Source organism: Ixodes scapularis, unplaced genomic scaffold, assembly GCF_016920785.2.
Source record: "Ixodes scapularis isolate PalLabHiFi unplaced genomic scaffold, ASM1692078v2 PGA_scaffold0__279_contigs__length_252992795, whole genome shotgun sequence".
In the NCBI taxonomy this organism is placed as follows: domain Eukaryota; kingdom Metazoa; phylum Arthropoda; class Arachnida; order Ixodida; family Ixodidae; genus Ixodes; species Ixodes scapularis.
The window spans coordinates 250,339,622-250,366,009 of record NW_024609835.1 but is presented as its reverse complement, the minus strand read 5'-3'; the positions used below and the strand labels follow the sequence as shown (position 1 = coordinate 250,366,009).

Below are 26,388 nucleotides of genomic sequence, written 5' to 3'. Positions count from 1 at the left end.
TGCTCCCGAGGATCTTCGGCAACATCACGGCTTTTGATCATCTCTCATAGTATCACGCACAAAATATTCTCATTGAGAAACCTGCTGCCATTGACCTTTTCCGTTATAAGACCGGACAGACCCGATTCCCCAACTCGTGATAGCTCCCTTCACACAAGGATGAAACGGCGCGTTTGATCCGTGTTCCAAGGGAGATATCACGTGACGGGGAATCGGGTCTGCCTGTCTATCATAATTTTTGTTCGTGAATTCTTCGGCTCATAAATCAACGCGCCAAGGAAAGCGGACTCTCTTTACCAGACTTTTTTCTTTTTTTTTTTGCGGTTCTTATATTCAAATCAGTGAGCGGCGCCAAGCTTCGCTGACACCTGTTGGTTCTACCTCTTTACCCTACTCCGAAAACGAATGGGTTAGATTTTAATGAACTCAACTACTCGTTTTGGCCCTTTTTTGTGTATTAATATGTTCTCAGGGCTCTCCGGCTGCGATTTAACATAGAATGTCTGAACAAGGTTGCTGAAGCCAAACCTTACGTGTGGACTGTCAAAAGCCGGAGGGAGCCTCCCCCGCAGTCGTTGCGGCATAATTCCATGGGGGATGAAAACAAGCAACACGACTAGTCGACATAAGAAAATCGGGTTTTCGGAAACCCAAGCCTACCCCGGCTAAGTTACTTCCCTACGGCGTTAAATTCATGTCTCAAAGGCAGATTGACTTCTCGGTGTATAGACATTCACAGTGCCTGGTTTATTTTTTTGTTCAAAAACGGCTACTTTTATCGCCTGTCTTTTAAGAGAGTGAAAAAGTTCCCAACAACGTATATTCCGCGTGTCCGCCACCAGTATTTCTTGGATTGTCATTGATGCTGGATTTTTTTTAATGTCTATCGGACTGTGTATCTTTGCTGTGGCTCCTGCATACCCGTCCACTGTACTTTGTACTTTCTCCTTCCAGTTGCTACTGCATGAGAGTCCCTTCTATTCCTGTCCATACACCTGTCCTCTACCGTAAAGGGAGACTACAGCAGGTGCAGCCTTTCTTCTTCTTTCTAGTTGGGGCTTCTTTTTCTCTTTGCACTTAAGACATCAGCGCCTTTGGCTACGCTTAGCCAGAAGCATCACTGAAGACGTTTCTGTCCCGGCCCACGGCAGGCCTGCGCGTGCTGAGCTTCGTTTCTCGCTTGACCCCCTCCTGGCTTTGGCCGCGGCTTCCCTCCAGGGGCGGCTCCCGCGGGCTTCCCCTCCCGAGCTTGTCTGGGGCCCGCCTGCAGGGCTGCGTACCCGCTGGGCCGGTACCACGGTGCCCGACCTTCGCGGGGACCCCTCAGGCGGACCCCTGCGCCCTTCCTCCCCACCCGCAGAACGCCGCCCCCGCGCGCCAACCCCCGAACCCCCAGACCCAGAGGCAAGTGGACTGCATCGACTGGGGTCGCAGACAGCTAAGAACTGCACGGAGGACTCTCGGTTGCCATGCCTCCAGCGCGACCTTCCTAGCTTCAACGACGTCCTCGCGATGTCTGCGTTCGAGTTTTCGCGCGCAGTCGAGGTGCTGCAAAAAGAAGGAGTCCTGCGCTGGAGGCGAGACAGTTGAAGTCTCCTTCGTGACGTTCTTACTCTGTCCGTGACTACATACCCTCACCAAGCTTGCATTACGCATGCGTCCCTAACAAAATAATGCGAAAAGGCAATCCAGAAAAGCATGAATTGTCAATGACTGAAGAATCCTGTTGTCTGTGGTTACGCCGTAGGGGCTAATATCGTGGCATATACCGGGTATTACGCGCGTGTGTGTGTACAAATATTCACCACTTTGTTTGTTCTTTCACTAGTGCTAATCAAAGTACATCGTAGTCACGCTAATTACAATGGCGGTTGCTTTATGAAAAAAGGTTCCATGAACCAGCCGATTCGTATAAAAATGGACCAACATATTTCACGATGTTACGACTGAACTCGTTTACGTTGCATCGTTGACATTGTTTTATGCCAGGCAAAAATCCCCGATCGTGATTCATGATTACTGATATGAGTACCCAGCTCAAAGCATTGCCATAGCCTAATAGCCCGGTTGAAGGAATTTAACAAAGAAAGGGTGCTTTTACAAATACTTTAAAGTGAAGCGGAACGACACCATGCCTTTTATTGAAACGACCTTCATTAAATGGATCATGAAAGTGTATCGGGTTGGAATCTTTTCATAACTTCTACAGGTGTGCTGGTCCTAGTCTGGCCCAAGTATATTCGCACAAAACAACTTTGATTCAGAAGCTTCTTTGTCGCTGTGAAATTGCGATGATAAAAGGGGACTATATCTTTTGGTCTTTCCTTCACAAAGCTTGATGACGCAATTGAGGGATCGAAACCTCCCGTCTGTAGACAGTCGAGCGTGGCGCATGGATTTGACACGAGAATTGCGTGAGCACTCGACATCGGCTCGTAACAATCAATGCCCGGTGGACGCTCGAATAGTGGCTCGTGTCCAACCACTTCCGTGATGAGAATAGCCAAACTCGAACAATTCCTGGAGCTCTGCACGCGTTTTCTATTTTGCCAACCCCAGTCGTGGGTATGATTAACGTTTGCGGCATAGAACGGTCACCAGGCCGCGTGGCCGCTTGTTCTGGCTCCGAGTTGAGGGGATGAACGATGCCCGTATTTCTCGAATCTTTTCGCCGACTGCCGATGCATAGAAAGAAAAACCAAGGAAAGTTAATTCAGGAATAAATGTTAGTTAACGATTCTAAGTAGTATTTAGGAAAAGTATAAAAATCATTTGATAACTTGTTTAATACCTGCTTTCTAAGACGCACGAGGTATTCCTTTTATTTTAAACCGCGTACAATATTTTGGGGATTTTAATTAAAACCGCGCAAACTTGATCTGTCTAGTAATACGTCAAATACAGGCCCGGTAAGCTCCACATTCAGACATTTGCCAGGAAGTACGGATTGAAGGAATAACCCACTAATGCTTCTACGATCCATTCCGATTGCGCGTCAAATGCAAGCGCACGAAAAAAAAAAACCATCATAAAACGATTGGGTTGTACTATCCGTATGGGAAACGTCCACGCAACTGCAGCTGTTTCGGAGCACATCGAAGCCGCAACTTCTTTCAGTTCCTGGTGTACGGGGAACCGATTGCTGCCGGCAGAAAGCAAACGGCACCCCTTGGCAACTCCTTGCGCTTCAAACGCCTCTGTTTTCGAAATATTAGCGACCGAGGAGAAAGCAGACTCGGGCAGGCTGTAATTTATCGCTCTTTTGTCCGCGTCAAGCTCACGGTCAGCGCGTAATGAAAAAATGTCCACGGTTCATAAGAGCGCGAAGCAGGAGGGACGGCGCTCAGCCAAGCTCCCGTCGCTGTAACGGATGAGCTGCCCTTGGGGCTTCGAGACGTCCTCGTGGGCTAGCGCGTGATCGGAAAGTGAGAGTGCCGCAGCTGGAAGGGAAAAGGGCGCTAACACTCGGAGTCAGTGACTGTCTGAGTTGCTTCCGTTTCTTGCAAGAAGTGGCTGAAATGCGCGTGTAAAGGAGGTGCAATCAGTTTTCAACAATTGCTAGTATATTCAATGGCTAAACGGCACGATTCAGTCAAAGAACGGATGAACCTGTGTGTGAGTATGGCGAGATGTCTGGAAGAAACGTCAACAAAGATTTTGATTTCTTCAACGAATATTACGAAGCCAGAAAGACGAGGAGCACTACATCGGCGTAACTTGTAGCAGTGGCTTGTGTGCATTAATAACATTAGGAGGTCCATGAAAATAAAACGATATTTTTAAAGGAACTAAAGTTTTGTACTTATGTCCCTTATTTTTCACTCATTTTATTTATTAAGTTCAAATTGGTTATTTTCCAAAAATATAACATAAAAGGGCACTAGAAAAGGTGGAAATACGCTAAGAAAACAAACAGCTACTTTTTGAAAAAAAAAAGGGAAGAAACAAGCAATAAGACTAGCACTTCGGCAAGTAGACCTAAGAAGCAGTTCGGCGCAGCGTAAAACAGATATACTCACGAATAAACAAATAAAGCAAAGCATTGCAAGAAGCGAAAGTGTGCACGACAGCTGATAAGAAAACATCATAATCTAAACCCTGAGACGTCATAATCTAAACCTCATGGGGCCCGGCCCCCCCTCTCCCCCCCCCCCCCCCCTGAAATCTTCCATTTGCTGGGACCTCCTCTCCCCCCTCCCTCTCATACAGCATTTTGTCATGGGTGGCCCGCCCCCCCCCCCCCCCCCTTCCCCAAAGACAAAATCCTGGCTACGTGCCTGTTCTCTCGTTCACCTTTCGGCGACTCTTGATGGAATCCGGTAACCTCTTCAGGAGGTCTCGGTAATCTTTCCCTGTGGCGTTTTGGAGCTTACGGGCATAGTTTGTTAGGAGCACGTCATTGCTGTCCTAAAACAAAGCTAATCATCACCTTTCCCGATCACGGCTCCATGTACGCCTTTTAGGGTGTTGAATTCGCGTACTTTTACTGTGCGCTGTATTTTTTCGCTTTGAGGTCGCTCCCTCAACACTCATTCATGGTGATAAGGCGATCAATGAAGTCGTTACGGTCGGTTTGTCGGTTTAAGAAAGCTGAAACATTTCCTTTGCGAGTTCATTCGGCCCTGATTTTGCATGGGAATGAGCAATCGTAGATTCCAGCAGGCTTCTTGTCATTCGTAAAAAAAAAAAAGTAATTTTGTGTTTTTTCCGGTCTATTTTCACCGTCCAAGTTTTTTTCTAGCTACCTAAGTATAAATGAAGTAATTTTGAATTGTGTAATTGGGCATCATAGAACTACCTCGTATAAGGAAATAAGGAAAATCAAGAAAGAAGGCTACGTGTCCCCTCACTTGGATGTGAGATTGGATGTGACTTGAAACAGTACGCTGGATGGAAAAAAAAACGCATGCATCGGTGGCCACCACAAGATGGGCTAGTGTTATTCACTAACTGGAAGAATATAAAAAAGTAACGTGTAGAGCGCACTTTTCGTAAGAAACCTCAGGTGTATGACCTAACCTGCGCCTTTCGTTCTTCGTGTATGATAATATAATGGATCATCTTGAAATGAGCAATCTGGCAAAAATATCGTGCAGTTGTCAACCCAATTAACAGGATTTAAGTATAACTAATCTAACTTCATAGTTCTGGTATCTATCTTCAAGCGAGAGATTCGCCATGTTGATTTTGATAGTTACGAAATGAAGAGGGAAAATATTCAGGGTTCAGGCTGTTCTTCTTTCTACCTTCGGCATGAGACATGCTTGTTCATAGGTTGTGGCAATTTTACTAACCGCTCGGGCGCAAGACTTATATCCTGTATATCAGAGAGGCCAGTTTTTCCTGAACTAGTGGTAACGTAATCACATCTTTTTTATTATTATTGTTGTCCGCCACCACTCTATGATTAATATTGATAACTCCACGAGGTTGTGTAACACGTATAGGAATAAAAAAGGTCCCAAGGCAATTTGTGCAAACGCAGCTCGCGTTCCTCTTGGAGACTCCCCCCTCCTCAGCACTTATGAAAGAAGGCAACCTGCTCTCTCTATCAATGTCAGATGGGCAGAACGTCGAGGACATTTTCAGAAAAAATCTCGTTTCATGGAGAACGCAAAGGTTGCGATTTGTTATAAGAAATGATACGCGGGGGATCGTAAAACGGCACTCACTAGTGGAATTGTTGCAGGCGCAAATATTAAAATAATTCTACGAATAAATATTGCGAAGTTTCGTATCAGGTGTCGCCAGCTCTACTTCTGTTGCGCCGTAGCTTGTGGTACAAAGTACGGCGCCTTCAACGCTCACGTCCCGAAACGGCGAACATGCACGTGGTAGAGATCGAAGATCGAGAGATGGGCTGTGATTATGTAACCGTCGGAACAGTGTCATTGGCAGGATAAGAACGGCGGGGAAGGCCTTCAGTTGTCCGGACTCCAGCACGAGCTTCCTGCCTTCGATAATACTTGCATGTCTCGAGGGTTTTGAGCACGCACTCGTAATCAAAACTCAACGCGAGGTGACGATCGAGTGTGTTCGGGGCATTAGAAAAAGACGCGCTTTGTTTCCTGTGAGAGACTTTAAAAATATCCGCAGCTCAACACGCACTCGGAGCATCGTCAGCTCAAACGGGTTGACGTTTATAACAATGAATGGAATTCAGAGCATGTCATGTAATTTGCCAACCCTAGCGAGTGGCTCCAGATCATGCGACCGCTTTTTCTGGCTCCGAGCTGAGGAGGAGAACGGTGAACGTTTTTCTTTAATATGTTTTTGAACTCCCATTGTACGAGCAGAAAACCAAATCCACGTAATATGTTAGAAACGTCGGGGATTCGTTCTAAATGGCATTTACGCAAAAGAAATATTTTAGTAACGCCCCTTTAAACAAATTCTTCTAGAATCTCGAGGACAAGGCTAAACGTATTTGAACGAATCAGGGATGGGCAGTATTTCAAATACAAGTATTTGAAATACGTATTTCAAATACTTTGTGTATTTTGCATTTGTATTTAATTACCATTTGGGTAATGTATTTGACGCGTGTATTTAAATACTAAAACGTGGGTATTTCAAATACAATTGTAATTAAATACAATTTGGCGGGCGAAAATACATCCCTCAAATTTATTGTCACGACAATTCTTGTTTTTATGCATGTGGTTGTAAGATATAGTCTCCATCCTTTATTCGGCCATGGGGTTTTTTTCTTTTCCTCTTCCGGCTTTATTTTAAAGGCACTGTCCAGAGCAGGAAGAAAACTACGTTTTGCACCGAATGCAGTGTCCCTCAATAAAGCACAAGCGTTTAGTGACTTTGTGATTACGGTGCTAGTCCAGGGCAAGAATAGTGACGAAATCGACATTCACAGGCAGACTGGCTAAACAAGTGCCTGTGACAACTTGTGATGCTTTCCAGCCTGATTTCCATCCATATTTTTTCCTGGAACATTCTAGGTGCGCGGGTCATCCAGAATTTGGTAACTGGTGCGAGTTGCAACAATAAAGAAAATTCTCTAGCTAGAGCTGCGCGTCTTGGTCCTCTCGGTTCTTTGTTGGTCTATTCGCCTCGAGATCGAACCGTGTCGCCACCGTGCGGCCGAAATCGGAAACGCGCGAAAGCGGGGATACCGCCGTGCGTCGTCTGCTACGGGCACGCTCAGAAGCATGGATCTCGACGACGCAAGCCAGTTTCAGGCTGAGCTTGACATTCCTTATTAAATGTTTTATGTTTTTGTTGCCGTTTCTTCTCACTAAAGGTTGTGTTGTATCGTTTCCCATGGATAAAAATTCAGCAAAGCGATTATTATTAAGTCGGAAGCTTCCATAATCTTAGTGTGTTGGTTTGTATACAATCGCTGGTCCCACATATTTTTGTTATCTCGCACAAACCGTAGCTTTCATAAAGCACTGAATCTTGAGTGGGTCTGTGGTTGGAGTAGAAAATTAACCAGGCTGATCGCTATCCTTTAATAGACTAATCAATCAATAAGTCCGTATGTTGATTTTTCGCCGGTCATAATGCGTGAAAGAGGTTAAAACTACACATTTTTTTTACTGGTTTTACTATGCCATAAATGGCATATTGCATTCCCATTCTAAACTTTGCGTTGTGAGTCCTACATAAATATGAACGCGGGAATTAAGCCTTTTAAAATGAAGTATTTTTTTAGTTATTATTTATATTTAAACAGTGTAATCACCCTCGGCGAAATGACAAGCACGCTGAAGTGGTTCACCGTGCAAGCCTGTTCTACAAAAGAAATAAAGATGTGAAAAATATTAAATCAGGCATTTTTTACTCCTTGTTGACTTTCTCCAGCACAAGATTCCAATTATCTGGCAAAAAAAAATTGCAATTAAAGCATTACTTGAATAATCTGAAAGTAAATCAATGAACTGCCCAGTCCCGATATACGTTAGGTGAGGGCGGAGGGTGATCGGAAAGTCTCGTAAAGGTCGCTAGCCATCATCAGTAAAAGAGTATCGCTGCGGCCGATGCTGTCTCTGTCGTGGTGCGCGTCGTTTGTTGGGGTTGCAGTGTCTACTGTGTTTGAATACAAGATTATGTAGGAGCAGAGGCTCGGTAAATCACACTCTACATATTTATTTACAATATTTACACTGTCCTTTTTGACTACCTCATCGAGGGGCCCTTCGCCGTTCAAGCGCTAGATCGCTGCCGAGAGCTGCCGCTACAATTATATAGCCAGAAATTTATAGTAGTAGCCTCTTGACATCCGCGGCCCTCACCAGGAAAATTGAAGCGGGTGAACCCACACTACCGAGAAAAGCATTTAATAGCAGGAACATTGCTGCGTTGCTCGGTCACACCCGTTTATTACAGTCACGGCAGATATATTAGAAGAGTTTGTTTCACTTGTTTCAGTTGTCCTGTCAACCGTGCAGTTTGCAGAATTTAACTGGAAGAGACTCTCTCTCCTCATCGCAACGCAGTAAATTTGTTCAGACTCCAAAAAAACTTACACACACTATCGCACAGTAAAAGGGCAGAGGAACTAAATAGCATGGTAATTTCCAATACAGCGCTAACTTATCTTTATTCTAAATATGTATATTGCTGCAAAAGCTATAGAAGTTAAAAAATCATAGAAGCTGCGATTTCACAGCTTCTATGATTATGTTATCTGGGTTGGAATTTATTATTGTTTTTAATTCGCACGTTGATGAACCGATACATTCATTTTAAAAGAAACAAATATTTAACATAAATATTACAGTTCAGCTGCAGACAGGCATCAGTTGTGGTGATCCATGCTTTCCAACGTCTGCGTAGAGCAGACGACGCACCCACAGAAGCGATTATATAAATTTAGGCCGCACGCTGGCAACACGATTCGATTTTCACTGAAGCACCGAACAGTACTGCATCCTTTTCCGCAAGAATTGTTTTCCCTCCGATAGTATGCGACAAAATAAACGGAAGAATCTACGCCGTCTCGCGCGCGAACGTGGAGAGCCTATGGGGCGGCCGTTCTCGTATCCCCGCTTTGATGATGATGATAGCGCGACGGTAGCGCCACCTCTAGGTCGATCTCGAGGCCAATAACAAAATGTAATTGACAAAAAAAGCCGCTTGAAGCTCTGTACTTTTTTCACCTATTACGTCCAAGCTGATTACATTTTTTTTGTGATTATATTTCTATTACGTTACTAGAGCCTCGCACACTAACTCCCGAGTGTGCGATGCAAAATTAAAATGAGATACCCAGAAACCCGTTGCAGGTGCCCTGAAGTCGCTGACGCAAATTTTGAGGAATGTATTTGGAAAAGTATTTGGAGGAGACCAAATACATTTGGTTGTATTTGTATCTTGTATTTAAATTCTTTTTTGGAAATGTAATTAAATTTGTAATTAAATACATTTTTGACGAAGTATTTTGTATTTGTATTTCAATACATATTTGCATGTATTTTGCCCATCCCTGGAACGAATGATGAATATCACGTCAACCTGCCTACGTTGGTTTACAGCAGACGCCATTTTGTTTGAGCACTGAAGTAACGCCGTGACCCATTCTGCCTAAATTCATGCTGATTTTATTTATTTATTTGTTTATTATTGAGTAAATTTTCCACCAGCGGCTAAACGCGTTACGGGCGGTGCATCATGATATATTTAAAACAAATCAAGCTATTCGAACACAGTAATAAACTACAAAGACCGTATGGAGATGCAAATGTTTTCTGTCATTTTCGCTACCACTACGTATTAAAATCGTTAAAACGCATAAAGACATCTTTTGCGGGTGACGTAAGATCGTTGTACAAGTCCATCGTTCTCGTGAAAGGCGAGAGGTTTGAATGTTTAGGAACATAAAAAGGTGAATTACATATTTAGAAGCGAGATGGTACACAAATGCTTATGTCTGTTACCAAGCCTAGGCAAGGTACTCCGCCATTCAATAATTTGTGAGAAAATAACGGATTCCTAATATCTCTTTCTTGAAAGTATTATCTTTTTCAATTAACGAAGTAGCCAGTTATAACTTATAACCATAATAATATTTCTTACGAGGTAGCGGTCGGAAACCAAACGCATAACACGTCTCTTCACTCCTTCAATTCTCTCTAATCTAGACAAAGTTGGGGCGATAGCCACTGGGAAAAGAAGAAGATTCCGTAAAATTAAAAAGAGATCAGTTCGATTTTGGAATCCGTCAGACGTAATCGCTTTTCGTCTGTCTTTCTCTACAAAGTCAATGAATTCCACTCAGTTGATGCGAATTCAAGTCTCGAGCAAACGAAACAGTTATACAGTACCATTACGGTTTGCAGGTTTTTAAAGTTCCGTATATTCTGGACACCGTGGCAAACATCCTCAATGATGAAGCAACTGCAGCATTCACCTGTGCTTACATTCGAAGGGTCTCATTCCATAGCACAACGAGATCTCATATTTCAGATTTCTGTTCTATTTCACGCGTATTCAGCATATAAGAATGCGTAGATACATTATTTTGGGGCTAAATGTAACGCCGTCGAACTTTAAATTTAACATAAGACAATAAATTAAACACCACAAACTGACCCCATTAATGTCTGTTTGCAATTTCAAGCAATCTTCAGGTGTTTCAATTTTGTGGAATATTTTTACATCCTCTGCCTACTGCAGAATTTGAGAAGAATTTATGCAGACCGAAAAATAATTGTGAACAATGATGTATAAATGGGGACCAAGATTTGACCCCTGAGACACCCCAGAAATGCGACGTATGGAGCTCACATGACTCCTTGAAGGCGTACAAAGTTCTCACGCCTCGACAAATAACTTCTGGTCCAGCTTTTGTACCTCTCGGTTACTCCATGTTCAGAGAGCTTAACGAAAACTCTAAAATGATGCGTATTCAGTAAAATATTTTCATCTAAATATTTATTAGTACGTTGTCATTTGTGTTTTAAGCGTTGTCAACGTGTCAAAGTTAAAAATGAAGGCATACTTTTAAATAATCACCTCATTCCTTACTTAGAAGTCGGCAAACTTTCCAACATAACGAATGCTCCGGCATCATGATCTGTCGGAGCAAAATGCCACAACTAAAAAAAAATAAAAAAACAGTGCCAAGACATTTTCGAATTGTATCTTCTCCGGAAAGGACTCGAAGCATTGTCTAGTTTAAACGCTTTCTTATCTTTAATAGTTAAAATACAAATACAAATACCGCACTCCGACAAAATCAACTTTGGCATATGTCATCAGGTGCAATGTCAAGGTCTGCGAGCCGATCAAGAGACTCAGTAAGAACAAACTGAATTTTTTTTTTTTTATTCGTCTAAGATTTTCGAGCAACAAGAGAAACTTTCGTCATGAAGTACTTGCCTTCTTACTTTATAATATCGCGTCCGCGGCTTCAAACAACGATCCTTCTTGTTCCAAGAGAATACGGCAGAATGCATCACATGTATTGGACACGATTGCAGCATCGTTGCCCGGACCTCGATCAACTAAGCTAGAAGCTACGGCGGGGATTCAGATTCGCCATCGTGTTCATTCAGCGCGGCGACAGAAGCCTCTAAGAATGTTACGAACGCAAAACACGAATTGAGTATCACGAGCCACCTGATACAGTACTAGCAGTGACGTCATGAAATTGCAATAGAACACGTGATTTCTTCTTCTTAAATCTGCTTCTGAAGTTTCTTGTAGATGTAGCCGCAAGTGAGTCACTGCGCGGGATGTAGGTTTAACGAAGCTGAAGTGACACCCTTTCGCTTCACCAGCGCTCGCCCGTGTCACTTGTAGTGCGTTTTAAACTACCGGGATCGAACAAAAAATAAAGCTTTGCTGCTTTCCATTACAAACGATACTTCAGACCGTTTATAGAAATCATATCTACAATTTAACGACTCTCAACTTTCTATTCAGTTACGTCGGATCGACAATTTTCAATTGATTTTCTAGTCTTTATATTCATAAAATATACACGATACGAAATATATTTTTTTCTTTATCACTACGTCTCAATAAAGTTTATGTCGTCATATGTCTCTAGAATGTCTATACACTGGACTTGATAGAATTATACGATGTAGTGCAACAAACCCTCTTGTAAAAACTTTTTTTTTAGTATGCGAAATCGTTATTGCCTCTTGCAAAGCGTTATAATTGGAGATACAGTTCGCTAACCCTTAGAAACCACGTTGCGTAAAACTTATTGACGAAAAAAAAAACAGCATACATGTAATCCTTTTAACTTTCTTAGTGGCTCTTTAAATGATTGCCTTTCAAGTGTGGGGTATACATGGCGGTGGAGCAGTGAACACCGCTTAGTTGCTATGGTTATTAGTGCTCCTTGACGAGAGTATTTGTGATGTCTGCCTATTGTGCACGGCTACGTGCGAGTGCATGTTTGCTTGAATGTGTTCAGACAAACCTTAGAGTTACGTTTAGGCTGATCATAATGTAACGCTTGCGACTGTGGTGCGGTAAAATTAAGAAGCTTGTAAGTCGAAGAAGAAGAAATTAGGAGAATGTCTCGATGAGACGTTGTGCTACTGTTGTCTTTTCCCTCAGGTTTAAAGTTTCCTCACCTTTCCGCACTACACCCTCAGGTTTTACATTATGAACAATCATCACCTGCTCTCCTGTACACTCACTATTCTTTGTTAATGTTTGAGATGTTTACGATAAACTGGCAAACTTGTACATATTTTCTATAAAGAAGGGGTGGAGAAGTTGTTAGAATTGTTAGGTCCTTCCTATACAATTTTAATCTAATCTTCAAACACCAAGATTATTTTATAACTTTTTTTAAAAAATGCGGCCAAGAATCTATAAACACTGGTTAGAATAGCTGATACAATTTTCTTTAGAAACTACGCATCGCAGACTGTTGAAAATAGCTGAGAAAGTGACGCTAGCGGTAAGGATAAAATGTTAATGTTCGAATGTATCACGTTGCGTATATCAAAAGACAGATAAGAAAATTTCTCGCTGAGCCCACGTCCCTTACACTACGCCTTACACTAATGAAACCGTAATTTGAGATTGCGGGCGCCTCAAACAATTACTTCAATCTTAACCGCAAAAAAAAAAAAATATATATATATATATATATATCGTCTCTCTTTTAGGCAAGTTATCTTATTTCATTTTTTTTAATAAATGGTCAAGGATCCCGTAATCTAAAATTTCGGTTTGATAAGGTCGACGTTGGCTCATTAAGAAATTTGGATTTTCTTTTGTACTTTTGATGCAGGTAACGTCGAGTGCCCGTACTTTCACAAGTTATCACCACCGCAACCTTTTTTGCAAAGCGCGGTTTATTTATGCGGGCCGGAAAATTGGGTTTAAATTTCTCGATTGAACGCGGTATAACCACTTTAGATAGCGATTACAGCAATGAAATCCGCATCAGTGAATATGTCGACGGGACAACTGTGCTTCGTATACCGTGTGGAAGCCAGATCAATATGAAAAAAAGATTGTCATGTTGGTTGCAACTGACCAATCGAAACTGGAGTAGAATAGGTTCGCGCCAGTCTATCCTTCGCAATTGTTTTCCGCATTTAATCCACCAAATAACTCTCCCGTGGAGCGCCCCCTGGCCACTGCGAAAGTTTTCTCGCTTACTGATTGAACGCGTCGTCCCAGCTTTGTGCTGGGAACACGTCATTCACTAATGAGAAATGCTCTATCTGTTTACAAGTCCACTATCGTGCAATATTTTGGTTAATTGTTTTTTTTTTATTTCGTAACAAACACGGTCCCTGATATGTTTGTTCCGAGCGTTTCTTTATTCAGCGGTTGTTTTCCGCATGTATAAGGAAGCGCGGGTTTGGAAGAGTGTTTACACATTTCTTTTCCACGCCAAACAATACACTTTTTCCACAATGGTGCAGCCATCTTTAATGTCGTCCATTTTCGTATTTCCTAAAATATTGTGTTAACCTCTTCAAGCCGCTGCAAGGTGTTCACGATGAATGCCTGATTGTCACACATTGTTCCTTCGCCTCACCTATATTTTCTCGCCGATTTCAGGTTTTTATGTCTTTTATGTTTTATGTTTTTTTGTTTTTTTTTTACTATTTGTGTTTTGTGAGTTGCCGCTGCTGCTGATTGTAGGGAGGGGGCCGAGGACTCGTCAAGCTGCATTTGCGCAGCTTTTTTCCTCTGTCTCCTTCCATCATGTAATGTGATGGAGAAATAAACATTTATTTATTTATTTATTTATTTATTTATTTATTTATTATATTCTTTTTCCGTTTCACATACCAGATATGAAACCCACGTCATTTAGAACGAAATAAAACGAAAAACGTCAATAGACCTATTCCTAAATTACCGATGCATCAACTAGAAAGCTGGAAATGTAGATCTACGCGCCGCACGCCCTCGCTTTCCCTGTATAAAAGATTCTAAGTAAATAACCAAAATAAGACGTTGACTAGCGCGCGTGCAAGGTGTCATTTCTTTAGGATTTTGCCTTAAAACTGTTACTGCCGCAGACGCCAGCACGTGCGGCACTTAGACCTACATTCTCGGCATTCTCCTTGGTACTTGGGCAGTTTAGCAATAGGCATATCAACGCATTTTACAAACGGCGCGTCATGTTATAGCAACTGCGTGGCAACGCCATTGCTAGAATATTAGGGAGATTTCGTAGACCGTGCGCTGTGCTTCGCGTTCTCTGTGGGCATGTAGTCAGTCCATGCTAGATATGAAGGCAAAGCGTACGATCTGCGAAAATCCCACTCATGTTTCTCCTGAATTATGATTATATATGAAACATGCATAACGCACCGTGTCACGGCTCACAGCACAGGTAGCCCTCATATCGGCGATGAAACCTCATCCGCCAACCGGTCGCGGGTGTTGTTGCGTAAATATGTAGTTCAAACGTGGTTGCGATTCATGTGAATGCAGTCAAAGGTTTCTTTGCTCATCCTTGGTCACGTGTTTTCGCGAGATGAGTGGCTCAATAATGCCGTCACACCGAGCACTCAGGAGTAGGGATGTACATTACAGCATCAACACGTCGCATCTCGCGTGCATCTGACTAGCAATCGCGGACGCTACGCCACCTGTCTCCTCTCACCCACTTTCTATGGCTGTGACCAAAGAGAGGCATCAAGAGATGCCCGGCTCAGCGACAGTGTTGCATGCCACTAACCCCAGACATCGAAGCGGCGTCGCTTTTGTCGTCGTGACGGCATTTGACGTGGCCTTTGTTCCCTGTGGGCAGTCGTGTTTCCGGACACGAACCTGCCCGATTCCGGCAGCTTCTGCCAGTCTCCGCTCGGCACCTCTGGGCGCTGCGTGCCTTACCAGGAGTGCCGCTTCCTCTTCAACGACGAGTTCCTGGCGAGGCGGTCGCTGTGCGGCTTCAACGGGCGGGTGTCCCTCGTCTGCTGTCCGCAGCAGGGCCAGGGCTTCGGTAACGGCTTCGGAGGGGGCCTCGGGGGAGGAGGAGGCGGAGGAGGCATCGTCTTCCCCGAGGTGAGCCCCACCGAGCTTGGCTGGCTAGTGCACGCCGCACCACCCTAAGAGGGAAATGCCTCTTGGGCCTTCGTTCAGTACGTTCTGAGGTCAAATAGTAGGCTCCTCACAAGGCATTTTAGCACACTCAGACTTCTAATTATACTTGAAACCGTCGGCAAAGTTATCAGGTGGGTTACACCACAAAACTTGCAACTCTAAGGGCATATATATCGATTTTATATGCTTAATTAAAGTGTATTTTAAAGATGGCTTAAAGATTGTATTGTATAGTTCCGTAGAAATAACGATTTAAGCAAGGAACAACTGGCAGCATTAGCGGTGTCGTTTTACGGAAATCTCTCTGTAGTATGAGCAGGAAAACTAATATTTCAACAATGAAAGCACGAAACGAAATGCCCTTCTTTTATACGCTTGTCATTTTTTATGACCGTCCGGTTATAGAAACATGTTTTGGTTTTTTTTCTGGAACACACTTTTTTTTTTTGGAACAAGGTGCTAAAGTTTTTAACTGCCGAATTTTATTTATTTTCTTGAGTTTACATCAGGCAAACAGATCATTGTCCACCGCCATGTCTTTGCTCGTGCGGGCAATGCCAAGCCAGCAAAAGTTACCACAATTCCGAATGTTAATAATATATATATAAATAATAGATATATTTGAATGCTACATATCTCTATTAAATGAGGGTATACTCAAAAATTTGATTTTACAAGTAATGGCTGCAACGGGTTTATGGCTTATGGAGGGCTTGTTTTCTCTCTTTTGACGTCGTCTGATACCTATGTTCTATGTGGTGTGGTAAGCAGATTCGAAGCAAGGGCCACCACTTTGACGCGCAAGTGCAATAGAATAAAGGAAATGTTCGCTCTTTTAAAACTCCTCTTAGGAAAAAACGATGTTTTTCGTTTGTTGCTTAATTTCCTATCATAGTCAAAGTAGTTGACTTTTTGCACGGTCAGCAAAGAACTTTTCTGGTGAAGGAGCGTCATATTGAGGCTGCAGATAAAAAACCTGGAGAGGACGACGATACATCGGAACTGGTCACAAACCTGACGACTTGACATTGTTATTCCTAATAGATCATAATATCCCTAAATAAAAGAGTATAGTTTATACTTAGCCTGAGGTTCGACACAAATTAGCAGTTTCTACTGCAAACGTGCGTTCATATTACGTTTGACTACAGCCCTGCGAACGAGAGTACGTGTGCTAAAGACTTGGCAAAGCCTAGAACAATTGAAGTACCAATCTCGCGTTCTGAATTATGTGAGGCAAGTGTAGTTGTCAGTTACTTTGGATGGTTCCCTTTGTGGACCCGCCCACCAATCGGCCTGTCCCTGCGCAGGTCCCTCAAGTCCCGCAGAACTTCCCGAACATCGGTAGGCCCTTCCGCCCATTCAGGCCCAATTTCAACAACGGTTTCGGGAACCCTTTTGGAGCAGCTGGCGGCGGCGGCGGATTCGGGCCCCCGAGGCGACCCTTCGGCCAAGGAGGAGGACTCCCGCCCAACAGAAACCCTTTCGGAGGAGGAGGAGGCCAGTTCGGGGGCAGATTCCCCGGGAACCACCGCACCCCGCGGCCCTCGGGCCCATACAACTCGCCGCGACCCCAGGGACCCAGGCAGTGGGGCACCAGCAGTAAGGATGCCCACTGTTTTCTCCTAGGCGTGCTTTTTTGTGAGCCCCACGCGCGTTTGGGTCAAAACTGCCGCGCTGGAGAGTCACGGACAACTGTTAACTTGGCCCAGTCATTACCAGCTAGAAAACAAGGTCTGCTCAATGCGTCGTTGTCAGTGAATCCCCGACTCGCCCTAAGCGGCGAATGCGCTGAATCTCAACGAGAGTACGCTGCAAAGCTGCAGTTCCTTACATCTTGGCGTAGCCGTGTGGCCTTCGGCAACGCCATGGCCTCCGGTGCACCTCGAGCGCAGACGAGCAGCCAATGCTCGGCGGAATTCATGGAGGACGTGCTGTAGGCAGGGCGTTCAAAAGACACGCCCTGCGTTCTAACTTTGTCAGCGGCATTACAGCGCTTTGTCTCTTCTAATTATGCGACGTTAGTGAAACCTACTAGCCAGGTGGGAAATGGTAACTAACGCAAAAATCGCGGATGTTGTATCCACGCCAACATTGTTAGGCCAAAGGTGATATTGGCGCTGTTTAGTATTTTCTTTCCAAAGGACAAGGGGGGGAACTATATTTTACCACTTGTTCCAATGTTCCAAATGTTCCAGATCAGCATTCTGCATGCCAGTAGTTTGACAACATCCTTTCAGTTTTAAGGAGAAAAAAAAACAAAAAAAACGACGAGCGTTTGCATGAAAGTGTCGTGCGATGCAGGTATTCCAACACGACTGTGCCACCCAGTCGACTAGGATGATCTTCTCACCACCCGTTGTCATGATAAAGTTTGGTCAACAAGATAAACAATTAGATCATGAGTTTATTCGGTACTACCACGATCACTGCCCTTCTACGCTCCGACTCGACTTTCTTAATTTAAATGAAAGAAACAAAAAAGACACGCATAGCCATTGGTGTCGGAACAGCGGAGGGGTGGGGGCATACTTTTTTCTTTCTTTTTTTTCTTTTTTTTAATGGCGGCACGTTTACATAACATCCTTCTCTCTGTCCTTTCGTCTTCATTGTCAGCTCGTCCCTTTACCTTTTAGGTCCCCAAACAATTGCAAGGCCACTGTCTTTAGCTTTTTGAGCCTAAGAAGCCTCACTGTAAGGCGCATTTGCGAAACAACTATTTAGTCTATTCGGGACCGTGGATCTCTGTTTTGTCACTTCTACAGAAAATACAACAATAAAGGGGGAACTTTGATTATGCCAAAATATAGTTGACGTCCTAGGGAATAATATTGCATATAGAAATAAATAAACACAAGTTATAAGGGCCGCTTAATTTATTGTTCAAATTAATTTTTGATAAAATTTTAAAAATTATTAAGATAATTTCGTAAAATAAATTAAAGCGGTACCATTCGATAGCCCATGAAGGTATACAGTATTTCGTGAGCAATATTTGTGAGGAATCCGAAAATGCAAGGCTGAAAATATGTAACCTAAACGTCAAAAGTGACATGTTTACATTTTTTGTTTCTTCCACGAATTATACCAAAATTTTTAATCCAACCTAAACTATAGGTCGCGTTTAATAAAAAGTCCTTTAAAACGGATCGTAAGTTTTTTATTTCTTCTTTTTTTTCCTTCATAACAACTTACAGAACTGGGTACAACAGTGAAGCAGCCGAAATGTTGCATTTCACCTTAAATCGCCGCTCCGCTCAATCCCGAACATTTCGGGATAAATAGTAATTTCACATAAAAAGCACTAATAGAAAGCACTACGTCATTTGCTTTGCGAAAAATGGGATATATATTTTTAAATCTTACTTTAAACATAAACAAAAATCGAAACCGAAACATCGGCTTCGTCTGGCAACATTGGCTTCAAGCCGCCAGAAACAGGGCTATCAAGTGGTACAACATGTCACGTGATCCTCTACGACACCGCGGACGGGAGTGGGGCGGGCGTCTGCCAGTCGCAAGTGTCGTCTGTGCCGCACTCTTCACCACGTTTTGGTGTCTACGACATTCGACAACGTCTGAACAACTGACATTTAGCTTGTAGCCAACCTTCACAATGATGTCTTCGCAGATAAATAGAGTTTCCTAACTACCTCAAAAGACGCAGCTTTCATTCGCTCAAGTCCGTCTAGCATTCGTCCGGACAAACACATTTTCGTAAAATAAAAGCTCGTTCCGGAGTTCTTCTGATTGAGGCAATTGTTTCGTATGCACTTTAAGATGTGCACTGTGTCAACAACATAGCAGAAAAGGCGGCTTTAATCAGCGGGGTGTTCGCAGACAACACTTACTTTGGTTTCTTCGCAAATAGTGACATCACATTAAGGTTCAGAGCATTGTTTTCGGTTATCACGGCGATGAATTTCAGTTCCATTTCTTCAATCAATATGCTGATGCAAAGCTTTTGCGCTCATTGTTTTGAGAGCCAGAATGTGAAGTAGTACATCCTTGATTAAAGACAAGAGGACCTAAATCATCAACACCTGTCTGGCAACGCAGCAAGGGTAGCTTACCTTTGAATGTTTGATCGGTGTAAAATATTTGCGTGGAACAGCTTTGAGCCACGCTTTCTTGCGTGTATCATCACTTGAAAAGGAGAATATGTGCACTTCTGGGCCGTTATCATAGTTTTCGCGGCACCCTGACACACAACACCGGCCCATTTTTCGCAGGGCGACAATCCCCCAGGAATTCAGCAGCACCTCTCTGCTTAGGTCTGCTTCCGCATACTCATTCAAGCACGCTCACACAACAGAAAAAAAAAAGCAAGTAAGCTGACACACTGTCATCGCGTACAAAGTATGTGAAGGAATGCAGGCGAAAGGGAATTAACGCGTCTCCGAGGAGGCACAAGTTAAAACCAGTTGAGAACGGCAAGGGCAACACATCCCACAGGCGAGTAGTCCGAGGAAGTGGCCGGGCGGGTCGGGCGACTAGCGAGACGTAGGCTGAAGGGGAGAAGGGGATATGAAGGGGCCTCCAGGTAATCTATTTGTTGTTGATTAAATACATAAGAGTCACATAAAGCAGAGTTGGAGAGGAAGAGAGAGTGGGTTGTCAAGTCAAAGCCTTTTTGGGGGCCCATACAGCCCGGAGTGCGCCGGTGTACATTAAGGACGCGCCTGGGGGTTAGCGCCATAGAAACAGCATGGAGACGGAAGCGAAGCGTCGCAGAAATAATAGAAAGAAAAAACCTAATATTTAGATAATAAACCTGGATGGTGGAAGACTTACGCTAAAGTAGGAGGTGATTGGTATACAACAAGAGGAATAAAACTTTCACAATGTACGGGATAGCAGAAACACATCTGAGATCGGGAGGAACTCTCTTACGTACATACCCCACACTTCTTAAACGAGTTGAGTTGGTCAGTAACAAAAGGAGTTTCAAAAAAGGAATCAACACCAACGTTCACAAGCTCCAAATGATACCGCGGCAACAGATGATGTGTTTGCTCTCAATAGTAAATTCTGCACCCCTTGCGCTGTGATTGTACAAAAAAAAATGCCATTACAATTAATGCTATCTTTTGGGCAACATATCTACATTTGGCTCTAGAAATAAACTCGGGAAACCCTTCTTGCAATGTCTAAGCCGTCTTATAACGAGCGGTTTACGCTAAATCCTATTTACTTTAAGTGCTGTAGGAGAAAATTATAAAAAGCATTTTTATTTTTAGTTTGTACTCTGGAATATATTGTGTACAGGGGAACAATAGCTTATTAGAGAGGTTCCTTGAGTGCAACAAATAAGCCCATGAAAACGCAGGGAGGAATTTAATGATCGGTCCACCCGCCCTTGCTAGCTAGTTAATCTGTTGTTGTTGCTGTTGTTGTTTTCTATTGCACTCGTAAAATGAATAGTTGCCGCCTTTGCAAACCGATAACTCCCATCAATAAAAAAAATTCATTTAGTGACAAAATGAATTCCTAGGTTACCGAGACTCTCGCAAATGTATCTATATAAAATTCCGCCATATCTTGTTAATTTGTTCATTAGAGCAAAGAAACCTGAAATATTCCAAACATAACTTTTGACCCTTTGCGTGACTTTTTTGGCAGTTATTATTCCAAGCGCGGACTTTTTCTGTTTTCGCTGTGTGCAGAGTTTGTGGTTTTGAATATTTTATTTAATAAAACGCTTACATAAAGCCAAGTTGCAGACCACAGAAGATGGCAGATACTCAACAGACTAAACTCACATATTGAAGGGTTTGCATGACTGAAACCTGCTTCGACGCATTGTTCTATAGACTATTGCAGAGATCTTAGAGTTCGCTTCTGTTGCGTTTTTGTGTGATTGTACGCGTTACTTTGCCGCAATGTCTGCGAATGTACACAATCCTGCTGTAGCCAGCGGTTTGCAAATAAAATGTCTTAATTCCAGGTACGTTTTCATATGCGTCAATCTTTTTTTATTCCTTTAAGTATGCAGTTCTTTAATTTGAGAGCTAGCCCCTCCGTGACCGCACTTTGAGTCCTTACATCTTGACCCGACTATTCCTCCATGTAACAACCTTTATGTGGTACGTCCTACTATTTCGATTTTGTTTAATCGTCGTCAGACATATTTATTTCAGTTTGTCTGACGGCTACATTTTTAACGAGCGTTCAGTGTCGCTCTGTTTTCCATTTAATATTATAACTATATTTATTTCATTATTCATAACAAATTGAGATTCACCAGACGACACAGTTACCAGAAAAACGACATCCGTACATTTTCGCCTCTGAAGGGGAGAGAGTACTGTGGACTCCAACACTTAACTTTTCCGGCTTATTTTCTAACCAATCACTTTGCACAACACGCGTATTTGTAATGTCAGAATTTAAACTCTTCTAAAAAGATAGCAAAACAAGACGATTTGTTTCGTTCGTGCTGACAAAGACGCACTTTGCGTGAAAAATTCCGAACATTGTATAGTTGCTTTCGCCATTACGATAGCGCGACTTAAATATAACGATCACACGTTGGTAGGCGACTCTTTCTACTAATCTCGCCAAATTGGCTCTCAGCTTTTAATCAAATAAACACGTCAAAATAATGGTGAACACCCTCGGCTACCTTGCCCTTACTATTTGTTTTGCCTCAGGAGAACCGCGGCGCAGCGGAACGGCAAGTCGCTAATGCCCATGACGAACATGACAATAAAGATATTGTCGAGAAACACTTCATTTCCCCTTTCTGACCCATATCTTGTACGCTTCATGCCGTATGCTTGTCTTAACTTGCGGAAGATCATCAGCAGAAAGTCGCGTCCATTTTATTGCTCAATGGTAAGAACTTTATACTTGAGGGGGCTGAGGACCAGTCACAATGTTTGGACAGCTTTTTTCCTCAACTCCTAACATGTGTGCATGATGAATAGATGAGCTAATATTATCATTAGTAGTAGTAGTAATAGTAGTAGCAGCAGTAGTAGTAGTAGTAGTAGTAGTGGTAGTGGTGGTAGTAGTAACAGTAGTACTAGTAACACATTTTTCACAAGCAGTAAGGGGACAGCTGGGAACGTAGGTCCACGATCTGCACGCGCTCATCTTATCAATAGACAAGAATTGAAGTCACAAATCAAAACAAGGCGCTAACAAACTCACGTGAATAAGCGCCCTTTGTTCTAGTCTTTCGCTTTAGAGAAGTCACTTCTGTACATGTCAGCATGCGCAGCGCGTGGAAATGCCTCGCTAATTGAACAATATATATATTTATACAAACGGTTTTCTAACGTGACATGCCCTAAAATGAGCTCTGCAGGAAACGCTGTTAGCAGCCATATCTTCTTATTATTTTTCCGTTCAGACAATATAAAACTGAAAAAAAACACTGAGAAAGTAAATAAACACGCAGAAATTTGTCATTTTATCTATTTCCGTTTGAAGAACGTTAATAGGACTATCGTAGATCGTCTCAAGCACAGAACAAATAAAAGTAAATCTAAGGACGCGAGCATAGATAGATTAAACTTGTCAAGTTCCGAAATAAGACATGCATAAAAAGTAAAAGTTTTTCTTTCTCTTTAGTACTTCCTGGCTTTAAGATTTCAGAACAGGTGTTTTATTAAAATAATTTCGAAAAGTTTCAAATGATATTGCTTTCTGTGCTCTGATATTTTTTATTATGATTATAATTACGAAGCTTCACAATCCCAAAAGATTGTGGCTTTATCTTAAACATTTTTTGATAGATTTCTCGATTTGCTAGCGAATTTTCGGGACCAAAGTGAGCCTTTTCCTTACAGATTGCGGAGTGGCAAGTAGCGCCCTGGTCCGCATCGTGGGCGGACGGGAATCGAACCTTGGAGCTTGGCCCTGGATCGTAAGTCGACGCTGGACATAAACTCTTGCTCTTCTATAGACCAATTCACTTTAATGTTATCGTGATTTCGGAATATACTCCGCACAGTATGAATGTTTAAAAAATAAGAACATAGTTGATGCGGACTATCTGCAGATGTGGATTATACGCGCATTTGAATTTCACAGCGAAGCTGTCTATGGCTAGACTTCGTTTCATACTTAGCGTGCAACGTTGTCAAAGCTACTAGCGCGAGCGTGGGGCTTGATCTCGTTGATCATTTGCACGTGTTCTCGCGCAAACAAAACCATAGATGAAGCCACGCGCTCGCGCCAGTAGCTTTGACTGCGTTGCACGCTAAGTATGAAACAGAGTATAGGTTCTGGCAGATTGTCACCGGGGTCAGACCGAGCGTAGACCAACAATTTTACACTGTTAATGCTGCAGACGCCAGCGCCGCACGCGCGCGTTGCCCTAATAAAATATTTGAAGTAAATAACCAGAATAAAGCGTTGACGAACTCGCGTGCAAGACGCCATTCGTTTTAGGCTTTTGCTTTAAAATAGTTACTGTGTCAGACGCCGGCGCCGCACGCGCGCGCCTTCCCACGCGCGGGGTGTCTCTCCCCCTGAACATTCCGCAATGCCGCGCACTAATCGGCGGCCAGCTGGCGAAGGTCGCGCCACAGTCCTTATCATGTGGACTTCAGACTTGATACGGGTCGCAACCGTGTGGAGGAAGAAATCCCGGGGATTTCTCCACGGCACGCGCATTTCGCGACGAACACGTCAGGCTTTGCGATAAGCAAAAGCCTCGCGTTTTCGTCTCGTGATGCGCGCGCGCCGGGAAGAAATCCCTGGGATTTGTCCCTCGTGTGAATATCCTTGTAGAGGAGCAACGAGAGTACGAGGAGCGTCGGCGCGCCCAGGCGCGCCCAGAAGCGAGAATGGGCACCGTCCTCGTTGCCGCTGCTCCCAGCCTGATATAGCAAATTCTATCACAGTGTCAGCTTTGCTGGACTCTGGAAAAATCAAAAATAACCCGGGCAAGTCTAATTTTTTTTTTGAGGGGGTGTAATTTATTTGGAGCTTGAGAAGAGCAGCTGCCGGTCGATCAAGAAGTTCGGGACATCCCTCACATCGCCAATCGTTTCTACGACACATCATATTATTTTTGTTTCCATAATGTGTTTTAGCCCATTTATATAGAACACTCTTCAAAAAATAAACTCGAACTAAAAAGTAACGCGCCTCATGAACGTCAGAAGCTTGGTGAAAAAATAACCAAGCGATTGGCCTGTTGGGGCGCACGCGATTGCCGCAATCAATGAGAGGGAAAGAGAATCATGTCGTTTAACACCTGAAACTATGGTGCAGAAAAGGAAAAAAAAAAACACTTTTAGTCGAAGGAACAGACAGAAAACAAAACGTCTCAAAATCAAATAACTGATTTATTTCTCAGGCATCCATATGTCTGTGTGCTTCTTCATCTTTTTGTCCCTACCTTTTTGCGCTATTTTGAATATGAAGGCTATATATGCCCACAGAGTCAGTCCCAACCACCTTCTAGGCAGAGATCTCCTTTGTTGAAAGCACTTTCAAACACAGATAACATATAGACTTACAAGAGACCGCGCGGTCAAACACACAATAGAATGCCCTTATCATCAAGGACGACGGGAAAGGGTTCCGGGACCTATATTGAGTGACCTCAGGAACACGGCGACTGCTCCGCTTTGTACCCCGAACCGGGTAAAGTTTCCTAAACATCAACACCGCTCCAAGCATCATTCCCTCTCTCTAAAAAAAACTCAAACAACTTTCAGGTGTAGTTTACAATCTGAGGGAATTTCTGCGTGGCTCCCAAGTTGCATCCAAACATGGCTTATGCAGTTTCCAAAAGACTTTATACTTATTGTTTCTTTAACGACTCTTTTTATATGATGAAAAATGATGAAAATAATCCCTGGAGAAGGGGAACAAGAGGGACAAAGGACAAACATAAATCTCCAAACACAGCTAAGTGACTGGTGAGCGACTGAAAAAATCCGCCTGGTCCGGGTATCGAACCCGGGACCTCTCCATTACAGGTGGAGCGCTCTACCAACTGAGCTAACCAGGGGTTAGACGTCAGTAGAGCAAACGGGTTTTATCAGTTGCCACCAGTCTAAAACCAACAAGGGTGAAGCTTGCAAGTTAAGGTTGTAATTATAATGCAAATAAATGCAAAGGTGCAAGCGAGCTGGACAAGAATGATGAAAATAATCCCTGGAGAAGGGGAACAAGAGGGACAAAGGACAAACATTTTCATCATTCTTGTCCAGCTCGCTTGCACCTTTGCATTTAATTGCATTATAATTACAACCTTAACTTGCAAGCTTCACCCTTGTTGGTGTTAGACTGGTGGCAACTGATAAAACCCGTTTGCTCTACTGACGTCTAACCCCTGGTTAGCTCAGTTGGTAGAGCGCTCCACCTGTAATGGAGAGGTCCCGGGTTCGATACCCGGACCAGGCGGATTTTTTCGGTCGCTCACCAGTCACTTAGCTGTGTTTGGAGATTTATGTTTGTCCTTTGTCCCTTTTGTTCCCCTTCTCCAGGGATTATTTTCATCATTCTTGTCCAACTCGCTTGCACCTTTGCATTTAATTGCATTATAATTCTTTTTACATCATTCCGCTCTTTATGTTCAACTTTCGTCTCTGACCAGCACGCAGTACAAGGGTTGCATTCCTGAATGTGATTTGCAATTTCTGTGTTTGAGGCATTTGTCTTTACGTTTCTTTATGTCGTTAACCTGTCGTTAACGCTTATCGAGGTCTGTTCCACGTACTTAAACCCGCATGCTAACGATATTGCCGCGCGCCAAGTAGGCAGCGCGGCCGTAGCCTAACGGTTATCGCGCTTGCCACCCACGCGAAGGGCCAGGGTTCGATTCCTGGCCGCGGCTATGCATTTTTGTTAACACTGTAATGTGATGTTCTGGTGAAATCGAGAACCGTCTAACTGATTCGAGGTCAGAATTTTCTACGCGTCGAA

At 43.3% G+C, this 26,388-nt stretch overlaps 1 protein-coding gene across 2 annotated transcripts in view; it reads left to right on the top strand.

The window, feature by feature from the left end:
• LOC8039636 (proclotting enzyme) overlaps window positions 1-26,388 on the top strand; it is a 78,970-nt gene that overhangs the window by 37,192 nt on the left and 15,390 nt on the right. Inside the window, exons 3-6 of one of the 2 annotated variants that reach the window (XM_040500907.1) lie at window positions 15,206-15,459; window positions 16,809-16,842; window positions 16,906-17,100; window positions 23,295-23,371. In XM_040500907.1, the coding sequence (XP_040356841.1) occupies window positions 15,206-15,459; window positions 16,809-16,842; window positions 16,906-17,100; window positions 23,295-23,371 (560 nt within the window). Of the gene's footprint in view, window positions 1-15,205; window positions 15,460-16,808; window positions 17,101-23,294; window positions 23,372-26,388 lie in introns of both variants that reach the window. The other variant, XM_029979124.3, reaches the window with a different exon arrangement.